The sequence below is a fragment of the Sebastes umbrosus genome, chromosome 11, assembly GCF_015220745.1.
Source record: "Sebastes umbrosus isolate fSebUmb1 chromosome 11, fSebUmb1.pri, whole genome shotgun sequence".
NCBI lineage: Eukaryota > Metazoa > Chordata > Actinopteri > Perciformes > Sebastidae > Sebastes > Sebastes umbrosus.
Window position 1 is genome coordinate 29,818,028 of NC_051279.1, and position 20,704 is coordinate 29,838,731.

Genomic DNA, 20,704 nt, shown 5'->3' on the forward strand with positions numbered 1-20,704 from the left:
GCTCAGCATTCAATTAAAGTCCCTCGTCCCATCGGAGCAGATCACATCAGCGCTGCACCTACTGGCTGCTACCGGACCCTGCTGGCCTGCCAGCCTGTCTGCTGCCCAGTGCTGGAGTGGAAGCTGTTGGTGGTGGATGTATTATAATCCTGGTTCTGTGGTTTTGATAAAAGAGGAGACGGGATCACATTGTGTGTTTTGCAGAAAGACTAATGGGTGATGCCGTCAGCCACTATCCCAGCCAAGATATGCTCCTCACAAGCTGCTGGCAGATGTCTGAGCAGCAGGTCAAGCCTGAGTTGGTGCAGAGGTTCGAGATTCCACAGGTGTTGGCTCATGAACTGGGCTGTCCTTGTCCAGAGCTGGGGCAGGGCTGGCGATGGGAAGTATAAAACCTGAGACTGGGTCGACAATGTGCTAACAAGGTTGAACAGCCGTGAAGTGCAGTAAACCACAGACAGGCCCTGTTCGAGTATCATCTCCCTTCAGAGAACCAGAGGAAACACAGTCGCTGCCGCTGCCACCATGAGCCGCAGCCCGGAGAGGATCTCGTCCTACCGCCGTCACTTTGAGGACAGCAGCATCTCGTCCTACCAGGTCAGGGTGTCCAGCCCATCCCCCACCAGGAGAGACGCCCGTCATGCCTCCACCGGCTACTCCTGCAGAGCCGGGGTCGGCGGCATGCGTGGGGAGTCAGCGGGACGGAGGACCGTCTCGACCGCACGCAGGACTCGCATGGCTGGAGCAGGGTAAGCTCTGTCAGCTACAGATGGACAGATGTAGGGGTTATGAGTAAGAAGCCTGTACAGTTAGATTAGGCTATTATTTTGTCATTGTAAACTGTTCTATGTGAAAGTAAGTTCCTCTTTCTCAAGCTCTAGGGTACTTTATTACATGAAACATTTTCTCATGAAATGCCATCTACCCCTTCTTCGAATCTGATGTCTTTGGCTCACGGGTAACCTTTCAGAGTGAGTGCAGGAGCCATGGTCTGTGTCGGGCCAAGTGGAGAAGCTCCTATAGATCTGGATGTGGCTTCAGCTGAAAACCAAGAATTCCTCAGCACCCGCACAACTGAGAGGCAGGAGATGGTCGTCCTCAATGACAGACTGGCTGTGTACATTGACAAGGTAAAACAGCCTTCAAACTATTTTACTTCTTACCATCAGTGACGATAAATATATTTGTCAGGTCTGGCTAAAAAAGCATTGAAATATGGGAGCATATTACTGTCACCTCTGTGAGCACATGGACAGGAAACATACCGTGGTGTCTGCTTCACAGAGGACGTTTTCTTGTGCTTACAGGTTCGATCACTCGAGCAGCAGAACAAGCTACTGGAAGCAGAGATCGAGGCCTACCAGAACCGCTTCGTGAAGCCATCAGGTCTGCGCCTCTTATATGAGGAGCAGCTGAGGGAGCTGAAGAAGATCGCTGACCAGATGAGAGTTCAGCGGGTGAGACCGATTTCTCCATCACCTCTGTTTCTGTTTTACATTTCAGATGCTCAATAGAGCGGAAGGACTGACTTCTTTGTTTCCGGCGAGGTTTACACCTCACTGAGCTATAGAGGATCTATCCAAGCAACGATACAAGACGTCAACTTGGTGTTTTCAAGGTTCCTCACCTGGTAACAGGCTTATTTCCGGCAGGCAAATGGAGAGGTGCCTCAGCATGTTAAGGTGTCATGGAGTACAGCTGTCTTCAGCTGTGATTTATGCACAGATGAGATGGCTTGATTGTATATTTGCAGACACACACAGGGATGTAAAAGTGGCTGATCTACATTTTGCACACACTTGCACACAAATCTTAAAGACGACCATATTACTTCTGGCTTCTTGGTTTTCAGGACATCTCCTTGGCGGCTAAGGAGTCCACAGCTGTTCAACTGGCGGCAATCAAAATCAAATATGAGGAGGCGGTGGAGCTGAGGAGGAAAGCGGAGTTAGAAATTGAAGCCTTCCGTCCAGTGAGTAACATTTAATTAGCCAATATCTCCTTCATCATCAAATGAATTTACACATAATAATAATGATGGTGTGTGTTCTTCAGGATGTTGACAAAGCCACCTCCTCGCGCATCGCCCTGGAGAAGAAGCTGGAGCAGGTGGAAGTCGAAATTGAATTCCTGAAACGGGTCCATCAACAGGTGGATAACATCTTCACGTAACAATTACGTATATTGATTTTGCATTTCGTTTTCATGCTTGCTAAAGATGTCTTTCTTTCCAGGAAATCGAAGAGCTCATGAAGCAGATCTACGCAGCTCACGCGTCGGCTGAGAGTGCGTTCGACCTGCCTGACCTGGCAGCTGCTTTGAAGCAAATCCAAAACCAGTATGACGACATCGCAGCCAAAAATCTCCAGGTAAAATAATCGCACATCAGCACTGTCTGAAGTCAAGTTCTCTGGGTTTTTAGATAAAAAAAAATGTCATCCCTTATTCTTAGGAGATGGATTCATGGTATAAAAACAAGTTTGAAAATCTGACCAGTAAGACGTCACGCCACGTAGACAGAATCCGGAGCGTTAGAGATGAAATAGCAGGAGCCAAGAAGGACGTGAGTATCAAAAGTGAAAATGAACTAATGAGGCTTGATTGACAATTGATATTGAATGACTAAAAAATATATAAAAATATGTCCAGATCCAAAACAAAGACCGTGACTTGGATACCATGAAGAGCAGGAATGAAGCTCTAGAGGCCCAGATCCGAGAGAGACAAGAAAAGTACAAGAAGGAACTGGAAGACCTGCAGGTAAAGATGTAGTCCCAGGGCGCACACCTGGTCACACCAGAGTCAATTGTGAACCCATATGCTTACTTTCATGCATGCAGACACAAAGCCACCACAATAATTCATTAGTAACAGCAGATTTATGGCTCTGTTAATAACCTAACAGGCTCGGATTGAGGCCCTGCAGCTTGAGCTGAAATCCATCAAGGAGAAAATTACGCTGCACCTGCGCGAGTACCAGGACCTCCTGAATGTCAAGATGGCTCTGGAGATTGAGATTACAACATACAGGTGAAGGAAAAAACACTTTAACCCTCAGAGACACACATAGATTCGTTTTTGTCTTTTTTTTAGGGGGGCGTCTCTAGGGGGAGATAACAGGTCATCAGTAGATGTCATATAGAATATCATCTGATTCTATTCTAAGTTGGGAACCTGAAGATTAATTTGTGATGCAGCTCAGCACTATGTGTCAAGTTGTTCTAGTCATGAATCGGAGCCCTACGTCTCTAGTCTGTGGTTGTAAAGTTTCATGAGGCTGTGATTATCCTGGAGGTCACCACAGGTCATTTTATACCATTTTCATTCACATATCCTGAGGTCAGAGGTCAAGGGACCCCTTTGAAAATGGCCATGCCAGTTTTTCCTCGCCAAAATATAGCCTAAATTTGGAGCGTTATTAACCTGCTACAGCCTCTGAAAGACAGTTAAGTCGGTCAGGATCGCGGGTCTCAGAGGGTTAAAATGGATTAAGTGCCATGCAATATATTGGAATTTAAATGTTTTAAATGTGTTATAAATGTTATATATATATGTTTTCATTTTTTTTTGTTACAGAAAACTTATTGAAGGAGAGGATCTGCGGCTCTCTGGCATGTTTCAAACCCTGTCTCTTACCACCTGTAGCGTGAGCGCCATTGGTGGTGGGATGAGCTCCAGTGGAGGAGGCATGGGTGGCGCTGGTGGAATGGGTGGTGGGATGATGGGAGGTAGTGGTGGAATGGGTGGCGGGATGATGGGAGGTATTGGTGGAGGTGTTGGAGGCATGGGGAGTGGAGTAGGAATGGGTGGAGGTGCAGGAGGCATGGGCACAGGTCCAGGCAGTGGAGCTGGAGGAATGGGCGGAAGAATGGCTGCTGGAGGTCCGGATGACAAGATGGGTCCTGCTGGTAGGGCAGGAGGGGCAGACATGGGTGGCGGCCATGGATTGGGAGGGGGTGTCGGTGTAGGAGCTGGTGCAGGGGGTGTGGGTACTGGTGGAGGCAGGGGAGGAGTGGGTGCTGGAGGAATGGGTGCTGGAGGAATGGGTGGTGTCGGCGGATTGGGCACTGGTGCTGGAGGTGTGGGCGCCGGGACTGGAGGTGTGGGCACTGGTGCTGGAGGTTTTGGCTCTGGGGCTGGCGGTGTGGGCGCTGGGGCTGGAGGTGTGGGCTCTGGTGCTGGAGGTGTGGGCTATGGGGCTGGAGGTTTGAGCACTGGTGCTGGAGGTTTGGGCTCTGGGGCTGGAGGTTTGGGCTCTGGGGCTGGAGGTTTGGGCTCTGGGGCTGGAGGTGTGGGCGCTGGTGCTGGAGGTTTGGGCACTGGTGCTGGAGGTTTGAGCACTGGGGCTGGAGGTGTGGGCGCTGGTGCTGGAGGTTTTGGCTCTGGAGCTGGAGGTGTGGGCGCTGGTGCTGGAGGTTTGGCCTCTGGTGCTGGAGTTGTGGGCGCTGGTGTTGGAGGTTTGGGTTCTGGTGCTGGAGGTGTAGGCTCTGGTGCTGGAGGTTTGGGCTCTGGGGCCGGAGGTGTGGGCGCTGGTGGAAATTTGGTATTCGGCACTGCAGGTTCAGGTGGCATGGGCGGCATTGGCGTGCGGTCTAGTGGAGGGCATGGCGGTGTTAGTGGAGGCATAAATGGTGATGGAGGTAAAGATCGTGGAATAGGAGGCAGTAGAGGAACTGACGGTGTGGGTGGAGATGATGTAGGTGTTGCACTGTCAGGCGTTGGTGGAATGGGGAGAATCGGCGGAGGAATGGGTGTCACCAGTGGTGCCGGGATGGGATACGGATCAGATGGATATGACGTCATCAATGAGCCCTACGCAGAGCAGGCTGTGGAGCTGACGGAGAGGAGGACGGTGCTCATTAGGTAAAGGTACCATCAGGTATCTTTGCTATTTCTTTTACTTTCTTCAAACATGCCGTTGATTAAGAATGAATGACTTAAATCTGCTTTACGATAATGGGTTACGTAAAAGGTCAGCAACCCCTCTGCATTTTCTCTCCTCCCCTACAGAACTGTTAAAAACGAGGACGACGTGCTGGAGATGGACCACCAGGAACAAACCTACATCATCTCCGGTGCAGCCGACGACTCCGACGAGGAATGAGCAGCATGAATTCCCAAGTGACCTCCCCTCGCCCCTTAAACCTCCACGCCCCTCTGAGCTTTGCACTGACCAAAGCCCATGTCTGGGCACTGACCTTTGCCCTTTAACCCGGACTAGAAGACCATGACTGACCCTTTGCTACAGAGTGAAACCTTCACCACATAGATATGCCTCACTAGTAACACCCAACATGATCTCTAAACTTTTGTGTGCCTTACACTCCCCCTTTTTTTCTACTTGCCGCAAATAAAGCTATCAGCATTCAATTGCCTTGTCTTCTTTTTATTTGATGTGGTGGGGATATATGAGGACACAGAATGTTATCAATACTATTTTCATGACATGCTGGTAAAAGTATATTTTTGCTCAGCTGAGAGAGATGTTGCTTATTTTGATAGTTTTGGCTTGAAAGGATAAAAAGTGGGAAAAGGGAATGGAAGTAGTGAGAGGAAGAGCAACACCGAGAGAAAGACAGAATCACCTGAGGGTCGAGGCGGTCGCCCTGACACTCTCTGGAGGGCCAAGGAATCCGTCAGTCAGATTCTGTCCTGCAGCAGAGCGACGGCACACAGCCGTTTCCTGTCCTCATTCCATCCACATCCACACCTTTTCCTCCTGCTGCTGATCGGGAGCGATTGGATCTGGCCAGCAGATGCCAAACACGCTCAGTGTCCTGCTCAGGGGGCTCGGAGCGGAGACATGCAACACACCAATCCTCTGAGAGACACTGCAACAAAAGATAGCAACAGGACCGGTGTTATTATGGCAGCAATAACATTACGGTGCCATCATTATTATTATTATTACAATGGAACACGTCTGACTTAGAAGACCAAAAATCTAATATTGTTTCCCAGAGGAATGTTTCTACATTAGTGGAGCCCTAAAATATTTTACTTTTTGAGGATGGGATTGATCAAAGTAAAGGGGAAAAAATGCACATATTTAAATTTGTAATGCTTTAAATGTGATTAGATAACATTTTGGACTAGATATACTAGATGGTATTAGCACTCCAATTTCCTGAGAACTTGGAATGCAATATGTGCAACCATGCAATAGCATTACCCACTCAAGAAAAAGGATAAATATCTGAATAACTGGGGTATTTATATTCAAAACACATCTATTCACTGTGGTGCCCATCATTCTGTGTCCTTCCCTTAACATTATTACTGTTTTATTTATCCTCATACGTGTCAGCCTAAATGCCTCTAGTTATGCTTGCTCTGCTGGTGTTTTTCGTCATCTTTTTTCTGTTTGAATATATTTATTTTATCTTTGTAAGGTGTCCTTGGGTGTCTTGAGAGGCGCCACTAAATTAAATGTATTATTATTATTATTATATTTTTATTCACAAATAAATTGAGAAAATTACATTTTTATACAGCCAGACTTTTTATTCAAATAGCAATATAAAGAAAAACAAGCAAGATGAAATAAAAACGAGAAATGACCTTGTCGGAGCCACTGCGCCGCTCTTAGATTAGCTTCTTACTGTATTATATTATTGCTTAATAAATATATTTTTCACGATGATTATGCACACATTTCATGAGGAAATAATCTATATTTCTCTCGGACATCATTTCCACAAGCTCATCCCACCCGAACACGCAGGAGACAATTAGTTTGAACCCAGAACTGTCAATCGGAGGGAGATATAATGAGGAGCTGCGAGACGCTCAGATCATTAGATTACATTCTGTTAGCGCCAATTATTAATGCGCATCCAACCACAACGATGTATATATATATGTATGTATCAATCAGCGGCAGCATATATATTTAGGCTTATAGTTCAGGGAGATAGATGCACTTCTCATCAATTTATTATCAATATAATGAACGGAGGAGGGAGAACGCGAGTGTTTGGTGTGTGGAGTTCTCCATGGTGCGACGACTTCACGGTGGGAAAACGGACGCACTGGAAGAGACGTGTTGTCTTATTATTAAAATAAATAAATAAAAAAAACTGACATAAACCTTATTTTTTCAAAAAGCATTCCCTTTAAAATTCAAATAAGAAAATGTGACGCAGATTTTATTTTTTAAATATTATGCAGATTTAGACACGAAATATTATTTTATTTTATTAAATTATTATTATTATTATTATTATTATTATTATTATTATGTGATTCATTGCTGTAAAATATCCACCACAAAACATTAAAAATTATACATTTAACCCGGCTAAAAAAAAGAAGATATTTAAAGGGGGGAAAAAAAGCAAAACAATTATTCAGATATTTGTTCAGATAATAACCGTGACTCCGGCTAAAATATCTGGCCTCATTCACACACATATAGGCCAAGGTTGCGTGTCTTTAAACGTGCTCTTTGCCATCATAGTTGTTGTGCTCACACTTTTAGTTTGCAGACACACATTGGGTCACTAACCTCCTTCCTATAAGAGAAATGCAGTTTTAGCCTTCTCTGAGAGGAGAGAGCTGCTTATATTCACCCAGAAGGGCAAAAGTTGTGACTTTCTTTGAAACCTGCGATTTTCTGTCACTTTGTGCATATGCTTTGGGTGGCTAAATCCCAATTAGGGTCGGCTGACACGCTGCTCCATTCATGCAGAGCCCTGGCTGCATACATTTGCCTAGGAATGAACTCCTCACATAGATCTCCTGCTAAATGCGTTGGACAGCAGAGAGAATCGGCCTGACTGACACTTTCTTTCCGAGGCGCTCGAGTGAGAAAAGGTATGAATTTATAAGGTACACCGAAACATATCAATTCACGCAACTTCACACGCTTTTTATCCGCGCCTCCTCATGCGAGACAAAGTGACTTTAAGTCAGGGAAATGTGAAAAAAAACTTTGGAGAGACTTTGAATACCGAAATGGTTCAGCCCACTTCAGGGAGGGAAAAAAGGAGAGAATCTGAATGAAATCACGCATGAACAGCGTTGAATCAGGTGCCGTTTATTCGGCTTCTCTCTAATGCGATTTTGAATATTAGTCTGGGTTAAAATCCCAATCATGTCATCTGGTGGGAGTCCCATACAAGCATAATTACTATTCAAACGCGTCGCTAATGTCCCACCCGCATCCAGGCAGCTGGTCTGTCCTCCGTGCAGCTTGAGTCTTTCCCCACGTTTCTCACAACACCTTTAATTTAAAATAAAGAAAAGAAAAGAAAAGAAAAGGCAAAAAGGAATAAGATAAACAGGCCTGTCTAAAGCTTTTTCTCTTTGTCTGAGAGCGGGCTCACATCTGAAAGGAAGAAGTTCAACCTGTCCAGAGGATTTAAGTTGTCTTTTTTTTTTTTTATTATAACAAGTGTGACCGAATAAATGTGAGAGGTGCTGTAGGTGTCGGGCTTATACATGTGGTGTGTGTGGGGGGGGGGGGGGGGGGGGAATAAATGGATTTAGACAAACACGGAGTCATTTCTAAGACGTGGGAATCTGTGAGAAATAGGCCACATTGCTAAGTGGGACAATGATTGGGCCCTTCTTGAATAGACCCCAAACAAAGTTTATGGGTCGACATAAAAAATGTGTTTTCTTCGGAGCTCGGAGGGGTCTTAAATGGGTAGGCCATTGAAACCAGTCCAGGAGAGAGGAGAGGTGGTGGTGAACCCTTGGCACCCCTCAAGTATAGTCAGGCAGGCTGAATGGAGATCCCTGGTGGGGCATTGCTCTCTGGATTTACCGCGTTGCTTTGCAGGCAGGTTGTTCCTCTATATTCATGGCTCATTAATGGCCCAACCAGTTCAATCAGAGCCCCACCGTTTAGACACTTCAAATCCACCCCAAAAAAAGGCTGGCAAGAGCCGGGCAGAGCCGGCCCATAAAACCGTCTCTTCTTCTCGGCTCGTTATTTAGGTTTATTAAAGAGACGCGGGGTTTATTTAGGTTTATTAAAGAGACGCGGGGTTTATTTAGGTTTATTAAAGAGACGCGGGGTTTATTTATAGGAGGAGCTCACTGGCGGAATGCTGCTGATTCACTCCGCAATATTGTCCCAAAAGAAAGATCACACCATGTAATTAATGTGTCTTTTTTTTTTGAGGAACAATAGCGCCGGTCAAGCCATTTAATTTAATTTAATTTTCCATCCCATTTGCTTCCAACACTGTTTTCTCTCTGACACCGAGTCTTTTGAGCGCTCTTCAGGGCTCCGGAGCGCACAGCAGAGCGGAGCGGGGATTCACCCCAGAAGAAGGAAACCTCTTCCACTTTCCCTCCTCCTCCTCGGAGAATCATTCATTTCAGTGTGGAGAAGTGCGGGTCTTTAAAAGCGGTGCAGGGGTGGATGGGAACCAGCCCGCAAATAGCGACGCGTTAATAAATAACCTCTCCGCACAGCCAGGCGCAAACATTGCGACCATTGAGGAGATTGTTCGCGTGTCGTTCAGCCTCTTTGAGTGACTGTGGAGGAGCGAGAGAGAGAGAGAGAGAGAGAGAGAGAGAGAGAGAGAGAGCGAGAGAGAGAGAGAGAGAGAGAGAGAGAGAGAGAGCGAGCGAGCGAGAGAGAGAGAGAGAGAGAGAGAGAGAGAGAGAGAGAGAGAGAGAGAGAGTGAGAGAGAGAGAGGAGCAATACGGGATGCCTGCAGAGAAAGAGAGAGAGATTAATGTCTATTAGTTTATTTACAGCATTTTATAGACCTGAACAAGCTGATTTATACTGAAATTAATGAATGCACTGATTTAATCTGAACTATGGGTTGTGTTTCATGTTGTTTTGTCTTTATTTTATTAGTTCTTTAAATTAAATACTCCATGGGAGTATAAAACTCATCACTTCCGGACGTTTTGTTATTTTAGATTATTTGTTCTGAATATCCTGGAGATTTCTGGCATCAGGAGTATATAGGCTGCTAGGTCACAGAGGACAGGTCAGAGGTCAACATGTTCATGGTCTGAACTGATCGCCCACAGGTTCTTGTTCTTCCTCTCAGCTCAGACTCATCATCAGCAGAGCATCAAAAGGCTCCATTAAACAACCTGCTGCACAGACACACATGTTGGAGACTCCCTTTACCCTCTATAACCCTCTATTCAATCACAATACATATGATGATGCCATTTATACCAGTGGATGTTGTTGGATCAATCTTTTAAGGCTTTTGGATCATTTTGCAATTAAAGTCATGTGATCTGAAATAATGTGCATATTATTTGATATTATATCCATGATAATCTGAATTAGTTGGGCTGTTTGTGACATAAATCCATCAAAGTTATAAGTCGAATGTTGCATTTATTTTTGCCAATCTAAGCTGTACAGTGAAAATCTCCATATTTGTCAATTTAAATAAGGATTAAATGATCCTTCTGAGAAAAAAAGACCTACTTTAAATTATATAAACCATTAAAAAACAACTGGATTGTCTGAAAAATGCAAAGCAAGACTTATTTTCTTAGCTGTGCAAAATTTTGGAGATAAATAGTTTTAACAGGACAATATTTATTTTATATATATATTGTAAAATCAATCAATCAATGAAGATGCTCAAGACCCTCAAATCAACACTTTCAATCAATTGTTTCATCACAATAATTTCTATCATATTGATTTAGGACGCATTGATCATATTTTAAAATGAACATATTAAACTAAATATTGAAATATTTTATTATCCTAATATGTCTAACCTTCATTCATAATTTGTTTATTATATAATATTCCCATAAAGATTTTTCCTGCATGTTATATTGTGAAACTGTCCTGTTTTTGCATAGTTCCCTTTTTGTCACTGATTTTGAGGAAGAACTTAAAAAAATCATAAATAAATGTTTTATCACAATAAAACAGATGCCTGAATGGAGCTACCATGTAAGATAAAATAATGTCATTTTTACCCAAAAAATATATATCATAAAATGATTTGTGTAATTGTATTTTTTGCACGTTGATACATCAGAATAATATAGGTGTTGAATGAGGAGGACAAGTAAAGCTCAGTGTGTGCGTTGGGAAGATGGTGATGGTTGTTTCTCTCTCTCTCTCTCTCTCTTCCTGCTGCTGGTTCTTTTCAGTACCTGCCTGATCTCCACCCGGCACACGCCGAGAGTCAATAGAAGTTAACAAGTCCTCTAAACTTTCCTGCTCTTTTGTTAAACCGAGGAAACAAAAGGAGGAGGGAGAATAAAGCGCTTTGAAGTATATAAAACCCAAAGAATGCCAGCCAAGTAGATTTAAAGTAGCCGCTGATTTCCAAAAAAAGCCCAGCTTGAAAGGGAAGAATGGGAAAGGTTTGAGGATTTATGGAGAAATTATACAGTGGATTTGTCAGTTAAAATATCGGAACTGTCTGCAGGACAAAGCCACATGCTGAGGATTAATGGTCGCTGTGGACCTTTGATTCTGCTCCCTCTTTTCTCTGCCCTTGACAAATTGGATTTTGGGGATGGGAAGGTCGCCTGGCTCTTTGTGTCTCTTGACCGGTTTGGAGCAATTCATTATGCGGCGGGGTGAGGGAAAGTGTCCATGTGAGCAGGCCTGTTTCTCCTCTCCTCTCTCCTCTCTCTCCTCACAGCTGCTGGGAGAGACCAACTCTCTCACACTCACTCACACGCACTCTCCCCCCTCTTTAATCCACCTTACAGCGCAGCATCACCTCTCTGCACGGAGGGGAGGGGTGGTGTGGGGGGGGGGGGGGTTACCATCACTAGAAAAGCCGGCCAGCATAACGCCACCGCGTCACTTTGAGGGCGGATATCGGCCGGTCCTCATCCTCATTCCCATCTCTTCCTCCTCCTCCTCTTCCTCCTTCCCTGCACTCAGCCACTCTGGTCTCCATCAGTCTTCATGGTTCTGGTCTCAGCCCACGCCATGCAAGCCAGCCGGGCGTCCACCACAGTCAGTGTGTTTGCGGACTGCAGCATCCCGGCCGGGCTCCGGGTAGGACCGGTACCGGGCGTCTTCAGACTCGGGAAGTACGTGTCGGACCGTAAAGAAGTTGGACCCAAGAAGAAGGTAAAAACATTTTTTCAATATATGTTTATCTCGAAGTTATTATAGGCATGTTTTTAGACTATGCAGCGCAAAAATGCGTCTTATTTGGACATATTTTGAGTTTAATCGGGTGCATTAAAGAGCTTTGAATGAAGGTTGTATTGCTATATTTTTTAAATAAACTTTTATGTATTCATTTATGACCAATTTATCTATTAAAAAGAATGCATAAAACTTTTTTCAAACTATTTTTTGTGAGCAAAATTTACGCCGTCAATTACAATAAATAATATCTAAACACACTATAAATATATATATATATTTAAATTTACGCATATTAAAAACGAACGGACTGATTTTGGATTTTAAAGCTGCACTGTCAAACTGCATCGGGCCTTCTCTTATTAATTGGTTTGGCCTGTCAGGTTGGAAATAATTGAGGTCCATTAGTGGCCGACTTGTCAGTCTGTGCTTCTACTTAACCGACCTAATGGGTGACCCGGCTCCGCTGTGCGGGACTAGATGCCCTCAGCCGCCTTCAGCCGCCTCACAGATCACATCTCACCGCCTGGCGGGCCTGTTATCCCGATGAGCCGTTTAGTTTTAATGTAATCCGGCCACAGAAAGATGCCACTGAGGCTGGGGCCCGCAGCCTGGGGCTACGAGAAAATATTAATATTAATAATAATAATAAAAAATTATTATTATTATTATTAATAATAATAATAATAATAATAATAATAATAATAATAACACTGATAAAAGATAGAATTAAACATCCATGTTATTATTGGAATGGGATTATTTTTGAGTATGTGGTGGGAAATAATATTTTTAAAGTCCAGAGGAGCAAAGAATTAGAAAATAAAAGTCTCCAGATATTACAATTTAAAATTAAAAATACACTTATGTTTTACACGCACAGGAGGAGTAAACACTTGGCCGCTCTTCAGTGCGTCTAGAACCGCATCTTTAACCGCACCCTGTTATTGTTGGAAGCTGTCATCGGATGTGATTGATGCGTCTAAATGCGTGGCCCCGGGCTGCCGGCGATCATCAGGTGCAATCTCTGTGTCAAATGTCACGCTTCGATCTTTAATGTCCTTGAACAGTTTAGAAACGCTCTGACACTCCTCAAATTCGTTTCCCATATCAAGTCAATTAGGCCCGAGTGTCATTCTCTTTAGTAAATTATCAGCAGAGCGTATAAAGACGCATTAAGCGCGTTTTGGTCCTGCGTGGCCCGCAGCACCTCCAGGTAATAATACAGCATATATATATATGCAGTCATGGGCGACACGATTGGATTGACAAGATTCGTTAAATAAAATATGAATAAACAGGTAGATTAATTGAAACAATAACAATGGGATTGGTAAATTTGTTTGGAAAGAAAAACTACAAAAGTTGCGCGTTTTTCCCCCCAAAAGAGGCCAAATGTGTAGCTGTAGTCTAAATATTTTATATGTTATAATGTTTGTCTGTGAGGGGAGACATGTTAAAGGGCCTTGGTGTGCATATTCCCATCATTCCTATCATAATTGTCAAGCTCATGCTCATTGTGACCGTTTCTTTGCTGGCTTAGATTCGCTTGGTTCGGGGTGAGTTCGTGGATGAGTCGGGCTGTCCCGTGTCAGACTGGATCGGATTGATCCGCTCCGCCAGAAACAGCCAAGAGCAAAACCTGGAGGCAGTGTCGGATTTACCTGGCGGACAGGTGAATGTTCATCACATCACACTTTAAGGTGTCAGATTTTTTTTCTCCCCATTTGGACACTTTTGGTAACTTCAGCCTCTCTGCTCCTCTTCCTCTTCTAAGATTTTTTACCGCGTGCTGAGAGAAATCCCTGCAGGAGAGGAGCTCAGTGTCTGGTACTCCACCTCTCTGGCCCAGTGGTACGACATCCCAACCACGGCCACTCCCACGCACGACGAGAAAGGTAAATCACACTGCTGATAATGAGCCAGAGAGTTCAACCAGACGGCCTGTTGTCTGGAAATAAAATGATGGGAATTAAAAAAAAAAAAAAAAAGCTTCTATATCTGGCTGTGAACAGATGTGGAACTCTGAGAATTTTAGATGTAATAATAATAGTAGTAGTCACAATAATAATAATAATTTCAAATACCACATAGGCCTACACTAACGTTTTTTTTTTTTGCGTATTAAGATGTTTACTATTATTATTCTGGTGTCATGCAGCAAACTGTGGTATGCCCTCAGCTTTACTCTGACACATCATCGACATGTTGACGGTCCATCATTGCACCGTTAAATGACTGCCAATACCCGTCATGTCCCTCTTCTATTGCTCACAGATGGGAATCAATTGGATTGTTGTTTTTTCCTCAGGCAGCCTATTTATTTATTTGTTGTAATTTATTTACTTATTTATCGAAGATTCCCGAAAAAACATTTTTTTTTCATTTAAAAAAAATAAAATTAATCTAAAAATCATTTTCTTTGGCAATTTTCTTTTAATTCGTTTACATAAAAGGGATGGAAATATTACTTCAGGCCTACAACAGCATTGACTGGATCGGTATTTGGCCAAACGAAGTTGTAGCATTTAATCATTTAGTGTGGGCCACTAATAATTCAATAATGAAGAGCAAAAATAAATCCGATTGCAAGAATATTAGACAACAGTACTCTTTCCTTTCAGAACATCTGATGATTTCTTGTTGGGATGAGTTTTGTCATCAGTGTGTGTTTGGGTTTTTAATCTGTTGGTTTGGGCTGCTAATGATAATTTGTCTGTTGCGCTTGGGGATTATTCCCTAATCTTGGCAAAACACCAGCTCAACAGGAACTAATCCGTTTTGTTTAAAAAAGGAAAGATTAGTATCAACAGACACTTTGCAGAGAATTCCATCAATTGACTTGAATTAGTTTGGATTATTTTTGTTTTATCTGGACTTTGAAGGGCCTCTTAACTGAATACATGTGAAAGCAAAACGGCGACAAATGGTATCAAACTCGCGCGTGTGATAAAGTAATTATGGTGCTTGAAGCACAATAATAAAAAAGGCAATTAAAAGCAAAAAACTGACGAGTCTCGGCGACCATGGAAGAAGAAGAAGAAGAAGAGGCTGCTGATTCAGACGGAGGTTAACAAATGTCACCGAGTCATTAATATTCATGTATTCAAAAGCAAATAAATTCAAAAACAAGTGCTTCACGGTAAATTAGGTGGGTGCGTCTAGGTATTGTGGCCTAATGAATGCTAACTTTTATATGGGGTGTATATTGCCCTGATTGTCCGGCCCAACACCGTGTGCGCTCCTGGACATACTGCTCTCTCCCATTATGAGGCGTCAACAGATGGGCCGCCGTCATTGTTTCTGGAGACTTGCGATTTCAAGCAACAGCTGCTGTCACTTCCACGGGAAAGCGCACAGACAGGAGAAAGTCCCGCATTCAATGCATCATCGGGTTTACTGAGCGCCAGATTGGGCAGGGCGTTTTGCTCTTTTGATGGCGATCATAAACAATGGCCCGTATGAGGATTACAAAATCATTACATCTATATTAACCTCGGAGTGCTCGACTGGGGGTCATTCAAATGGCCTCCTGTGTCCATTAACATTTGGCACCAGATCTTAGAAACCGGATCACATCCATTATCTTTACGTCTCAGGTGATGTGCAGCAGTGACTGAGGAACATGTTGCTATTTAAAAGGGACATTTTCAAGGGAATAACGATGCTATAATGCAATATTTTAATAGGACAACCTCTTGATTTTGATGCCAACGCACTGCAAAATATATATAATATAAGATAATATATGTATTTTTCTATTACATCACACCCTTTATTCAATTAATGTGCGCGTGTCATGTGGTTATGGTGGTATTTGGGTGGAGAGGGGGGTCACTTGTCTGTGCGCGCTCACAGGTCTTTTCTCTACAGGTTGCCAAACCTGTTATTTTAATTTTACGCACGGGACCTGGCATTTTACGCACGGGAATATATTCTGAATTATCATGTCATGAGTATTATCTGGCTTCACGCTGTGTTGGGTGACTTAATGATCCGCATCCATCTGATAATTAATGTCATGTTCTGCTCTTGTCTCTACAGGTGAGGAGCGTTACATCTGCTGGTACTGCTGGAGGATATTCAAATACCCCAACACACTGAAGGCCCACGTCCACTTCCACTGCGCCCTGAGCAACGGACGGGGCTTTGTGAACAGCGAGCAGGTCAGAGGCACGGAGACCTTCAGCAGGTCACCGAAGTCCGGAGACATCCCCAACACGTCCACCTCTCCGAGGAGCGGGCACAGTAACTCATCAGACTCCGGGAGACGGGTAGTGTCCTCCTCTCCGTTTCTACACAAAGCGGGACAGTCAAAGAGGAGCAGCTCAGAGGAGCAGGACAGGGCCCTGGACATGAGCGTCACCTCAGCTAGGAACCAGGGACACATCCTGGGCCTCGGAGCCACGTCCTCGGTCTCGGTGCTGAGCAGCATGGGCTTCCACCCGGGTGTCCGCTCCGCCTTCAAACCCACCGGCGGCTCCAAAGGCCCGGGCTCGGAGGCCTCCAGAGAGGACGGGACCGGGAAGCTCACTGGCTTGGGGTTCAGCAAACTCATCGGGAACCTGAAACCGATCCGCAATGTGGGGGGCGAGACTCTAAACGGGACCGGAAACCACCCTCCCAAGTGCGCACCTGCGATTATGGACTCCTCATCATCTCAGATGGTGCCGTGCGCAAACGCTCTCCGAGGTTTCCCGCTGCTGCCTCACATGGAGGAGACGTCGGCTTTTAAGCACGTGGAGAGCCGGATGCACTCCGGTCTGTCTCCGTCCCGGTACCCCAACATGCCCCCCGGTCTCCACTTTGAGAGGTTCTCTCTGCCTCACTTCGACGGAGTCAAGACGTACGGTGCAGACTGTAACATCCCACTAATGCCTCTCACGGTGTATAACGGAGAGCTTCTGTACAGCTCACCTTACTATCCGCTCAAGTTCCACTTCAGCAACCTCCTCAAGTACCCGGAGTCCATGTCCTACTTCGGTGCGCCCTCGCTGAACCACGACCTGGGATCCATCACCAACATCGACCGGGAGATCGCCATGCACACCCAGCAGCTGTCTGAGATCGCCGCGGAGAAGAACCGGACGAGGCTGGACTCTCTGCCCGCCGGGAGCGCCAGCAACGCCGGCTCTGGCAAGCCGAAGAAGGGCCACCTGTGTCTGTACTGCGGCAAGCTGTACTCGAGGAAATACGGCCTGAAGATCCACATGAGGACTCACACGGGCTACAAGCCGCTCAAGTGCAAAGTGTGCTTCAGGCCGTTCGGAGACCCGAGCAACCTGAACAAACACATCCGGCTCCACGCGGAGGGCAACACGCCGTACAGGTGCGACTTCTGCGGCAAGGTGCTGGTGCGGAGGAGGGACCTGGAGAGACACGTCAAATCCAGACACCCAGGTCAGACCGTCAAGAAGCTGGAGGAGAAACCCAGCGGCCTGTTCGAGGACGCGGAGCAGAAGAGCGACAATGACAGTGACGTGGACGTTTGCTTCACCGACGACCAGAGCGACCAAGAGTCGAGCAAAAATAATGACTGACATGTTTTCATGCACAAAGAAAGAGAGACTGCTCATTGACTTTAAATTATGTACACAAGAAAATCTGAATTTTTACATTTTAGACATTGACCCAAGGGCCTCTGGCACCACATTTTCTAAACTTAATGATGATTCTCAGTTGAAATATTACTTTTTAACCTAGAGGGGACTTTTTGTTTGGTGTTTCATAATGACTTATTCAAGAAAAAAAAAAATCATAATTATCCATATATTCAGTTGCTAGTAATCGGCAGGTAAAATGTTCTTTGTCTTGCTCATGGACACTGCAACAATGTTCCTCTGCTCTGCCAAATAACCTGCAGGCCTCTGGGTTCTGGCACAAAACAAAGTCTGCCAGTGGTGTTGCAGACATTCTTTCGTTTGATTTCAAATAACCATAATTGTTTTCATATTTTTTTATTTTATGCAAAAGGAGAAATCTGTCTTTATCTGCTGCGTAAAATACTGACGATTCTACAAAACCATTAAAGCAACTGCACACAAAACAAGATCCAACATCACTTACAGACATTTTTAGTCCTTTTAAGAAAAGAAGTCAAGGTATATATATATATTTTTTTGCAGTGTAAGAAAAGTTGTCTTTTGTAATATGTCTCCCCCTGAGGAAGGATTTATGGGTTTATTTAACTAAATCCAAAAAAGAAGAGCACTACATTCCATCACACTGGACATTATGACGCATTATGAGCTGCAAAAGAATATCATTATTTTTTATTTTGTTTTTATTGTGAAAAAATAGCAACATCCCCACATTCCCTTCTTAAACTGTCAGTTGCACTTTAAAAACAGCAATGAACAGATGCGTAATGATTATTATAATCGAACTTACTTCCATGACTTCATTAAAGATCCCCTGCGCCTCACTGAGGAACACTTAAATTTGCACTTTCTAGCCTTCTTGAGGCGTCTTAAAGAGGCAGCCAGCAGCAGCGCCCAGTTTATTTAAGGAATTATTTCTAGAGAAAGAAAACAGTTATAGCCTATGTAAAGAAGTGTAAAGTATGATATTTCACATTTCAGTGGCGAAGTGTTGTATACGTTTGTTTATAAGTGATATTGTCTATGAGCACAATATTTTACTCCCGTCCAGTAAGTCGTTGGTTTTTGAATAAATTTAATTTAAAATATCAAAAAAAGTTGTTTTTCTTTTTTTTTCTACCTGTGAGATGTTCAAAATGGATATTCCATGTATTAAACTCTATGATATGTACTCTAATATTCAGTAAGCTTGGTGTTTTGTTCAGCCTTTATAATGCAGTTGAACAGGCAGACAATATGCAGATGGTCGAGTAAATTTTGTCTGTTATGACGAAGTAATAAATAAATCCGCATCAATAACTTTAATGCACAGCTGAAAGCTATAAGGGTGCAATATTTCTGTCAGTTACCTTTTCCCCCTCTTCTTCCCCTTTCAATAATAATAATAATAATAATAATAATAATGATAACGATAATAATAACAAGAAAAATAAGAATAAAGGAAAAATAAGAATAAAGGAAAAATAATAAATAAATAAATAAGTAAATAAATACTACTATTAGCAATGATAATAAGAAGAAGAAATGAAAAATAATAAATAATCAATAATACTACTACTACAACTAATGATGATAATATAATAATAATAAATAAATAATAAAAATAATAAGAATAAAAAATGAAAAATAATGAATAAGTAAATAATCAAAAACTACTACTACTACTAATGATAATAATAATAATAAGAATCAATAATAATAATAATATTAACAAGAAGAAGAAGAAGAATAAGAAGAAATGAAAATAATAAATAAATAAATAAATAATCAAAACTACTACTACTAATGATACTACTAATTAAATAATAATAATAATAATAATAATAATAATAAACAAATAATAATCAAATAATAATAATAATAATTTCTCCCAAAGGAAGCTTTACTTGAAATAAAAGTAGCAATACTGCAATGTAAAATCCTCTGTTACAAGTATAAAAAGTCCTGCATTAAAATGTTTCTTAATTAAAAGCATGTCAGTATTATTAGCAAATTGTACTTACAGTATCAAAAGTGAAAGTACTCAATGCAAAATATTGGCCCCCTGCCAGTGTTACGCTATCCTATCATCACATCATGTGTAATTAGCATTTTTTTCTGTTGTGAGGTTGAGCTACTTTTCACCAATTTATATGCTGTTAGTTTAATCATTATTTACCACTGGAAAGATAAAGCAGGGCATCATATTTTAGAAGCTCATTATATGTTTTGATTTGTATTTATAGCTGTCAAATGAATGTGGAGTAGAAAGCAGAGTATTTCTCTGTGAAATGTAGTAGAGTAGAAGAATAGAGTGGCATCAGATAGGAATACTGAAAGACAAAATAATTAAAATATGTACTTAAATACAGTAAATAGATTTAGTTACATTCCACCACTACTTTCAGTACTGTCCCATTTGACCATAAAATACCAGATCTTGATTATTTCTTACTAATTAGGTTTTGAGGTGGTAAAATAAAGCTGCCACCTCCTTTTTGCAGGTTTGGTACACCGTCATGTCAGCGGTCTGTGTCCTCCACTGACAAGTCAAACCACCTTTCACTTCACACAACAGGAGAGGAAACAACTGCAGCTATGTTTGAGATATCGGGGCAGATATTCCACAAGGACAGTCGCTGGCAATTTAATACTTTAAATTGGCCGCTGGTGAATGACTGTGTCCTTTCTACCAGATGTAAAGGCAGTAAGGATAGGCGCGACCTTCATATACTGAATCCATCTGTGAAAAGTTGAAAGAATCTGCTTATAGTGTGTCACTATATTCAGTCTCTATCTGCCTCACCCATTTTGTCATGGTGGTGATGGTGACATTGGAAAAACACTTCAGCTCAAAAATACATATAGCAGGAGCCACGCTAAATCTTCCCTTTTCCTTTCACTGTGTTCAGGCTGACTGGGTTATATGTCCAGTTCTTATAAATCTCACATTTGAGTACATTCTATGTATATAGGTTTCTTCTATGTGACATTGAGGTACATTCCCTTTAAGAAATGGTATACTGAAAAAATTACATTTACAAGAGACTTGTAAGAAAATGCT

At 42.9% G+C, this 20,704-nt stretch overlaps 2 protein-coding genes across 2 annotated transcripts; both read left to right on the forward strand.

Annotated features, from left to right (window-relative positions):
• The first annotated feature begins 167 nt into the window (after positions 1–167).
• Positions 168–5,370, forward strand: zgc:172323 (uncharacterized protein LOC564165 homolog). The gene is made up of 12 exons (XM_037785960.1): positions 168–749; positions 971–1,130; positions 1,308–1,457; positions 1,853–1,972; positions 2,056–2,151; positions 2,235–2,369; positions 2,453–2,563; positions 2,650–2,760; positions 2,906–3,030; positions 3,577–4,483; positions 4,577–4,863; positions 5,011–5,370. Exons 1-12 carry the CDS (start codon positions 526–528, stop codon positions 5,102–5,104), a joined length of 2,520 nt encoding a protein of 839 aa, XP_037641888.1. The 5' UTR covers positions 168–525; the 3' UTR covers positions 5,105–5,370.
• Positions 5,371–11,792: 6,422 nt separating this feature from the next.
• prdm13 (PR domain containing 13) lies at positions 11,793–18,827 on the forward strand. Its single transcript, XM_037785961.1, has 4 exons — positions 11,793–12,040; positions 13,605–13,736; positions 13,839–13,959; positions 16,106–18,827. The coding sequence occupies exons 1-4, from the start codon at positions 11,873–11,875 to the stop codon at positions 17,599–17,601; spliced, it is 1,917 nt and encodes a 638-aa protein (XP_037641889.1). The 5' UTR covers positions 11,793–11,872; the 3' UTR covers positions 17,602–18,827.
• Positions 18,828–20,704: the final 1,877 nt, after the last annotated feature.

Excerpts from the sequence above, each read along its gene's own strand:
- zgc:172323 (XM_037785960.1), top strand. The coding sequence starts at position 526 with ATGAGCCGCAGCCCGGAGAGGATCTCGTCCTACCGCCGTCACTTTGAG. Across the intron at positions 1,131-1,307 it reads TGGCTGTGTACATTGACAAG|GTTCGATCACTCGAGCAGCA; the intron begins GTAAAACAGCCT and ends TTGTGCTTACAG. Across the intron at positions 2,564-2,649 it reads TAGCAGGAGCCAAGAAGGAC|ATCCAAAACAAAGACCGTGA; the intron begins GTGAGTATCAAA and ends AAATATGTCCAG.
- prdm13 (XM_037785961.1), top strand. The coding sequence starts at position 11,873 with ATGGTTCTGGTCTCAGCCCACGCCATGCAAGCCAGCCGGGCGTCCACC. Across the intron at positions 12,041-13,604 it reads AAGTTGGACCCAAGAAGAAG|ATTCGCTTGGTTCGGGGTGA; the intron begins GTAAAAACATTT and ends TTGCTGGCTTAG. Across the intron at positions 13,737-13,838 it reads CGGATTTACCTGGCGGACAG|ATTTTTTACCGCGTGCTGAG; the intron begins GTGAATGTTCAT and ends TCCTCTTCTAAG.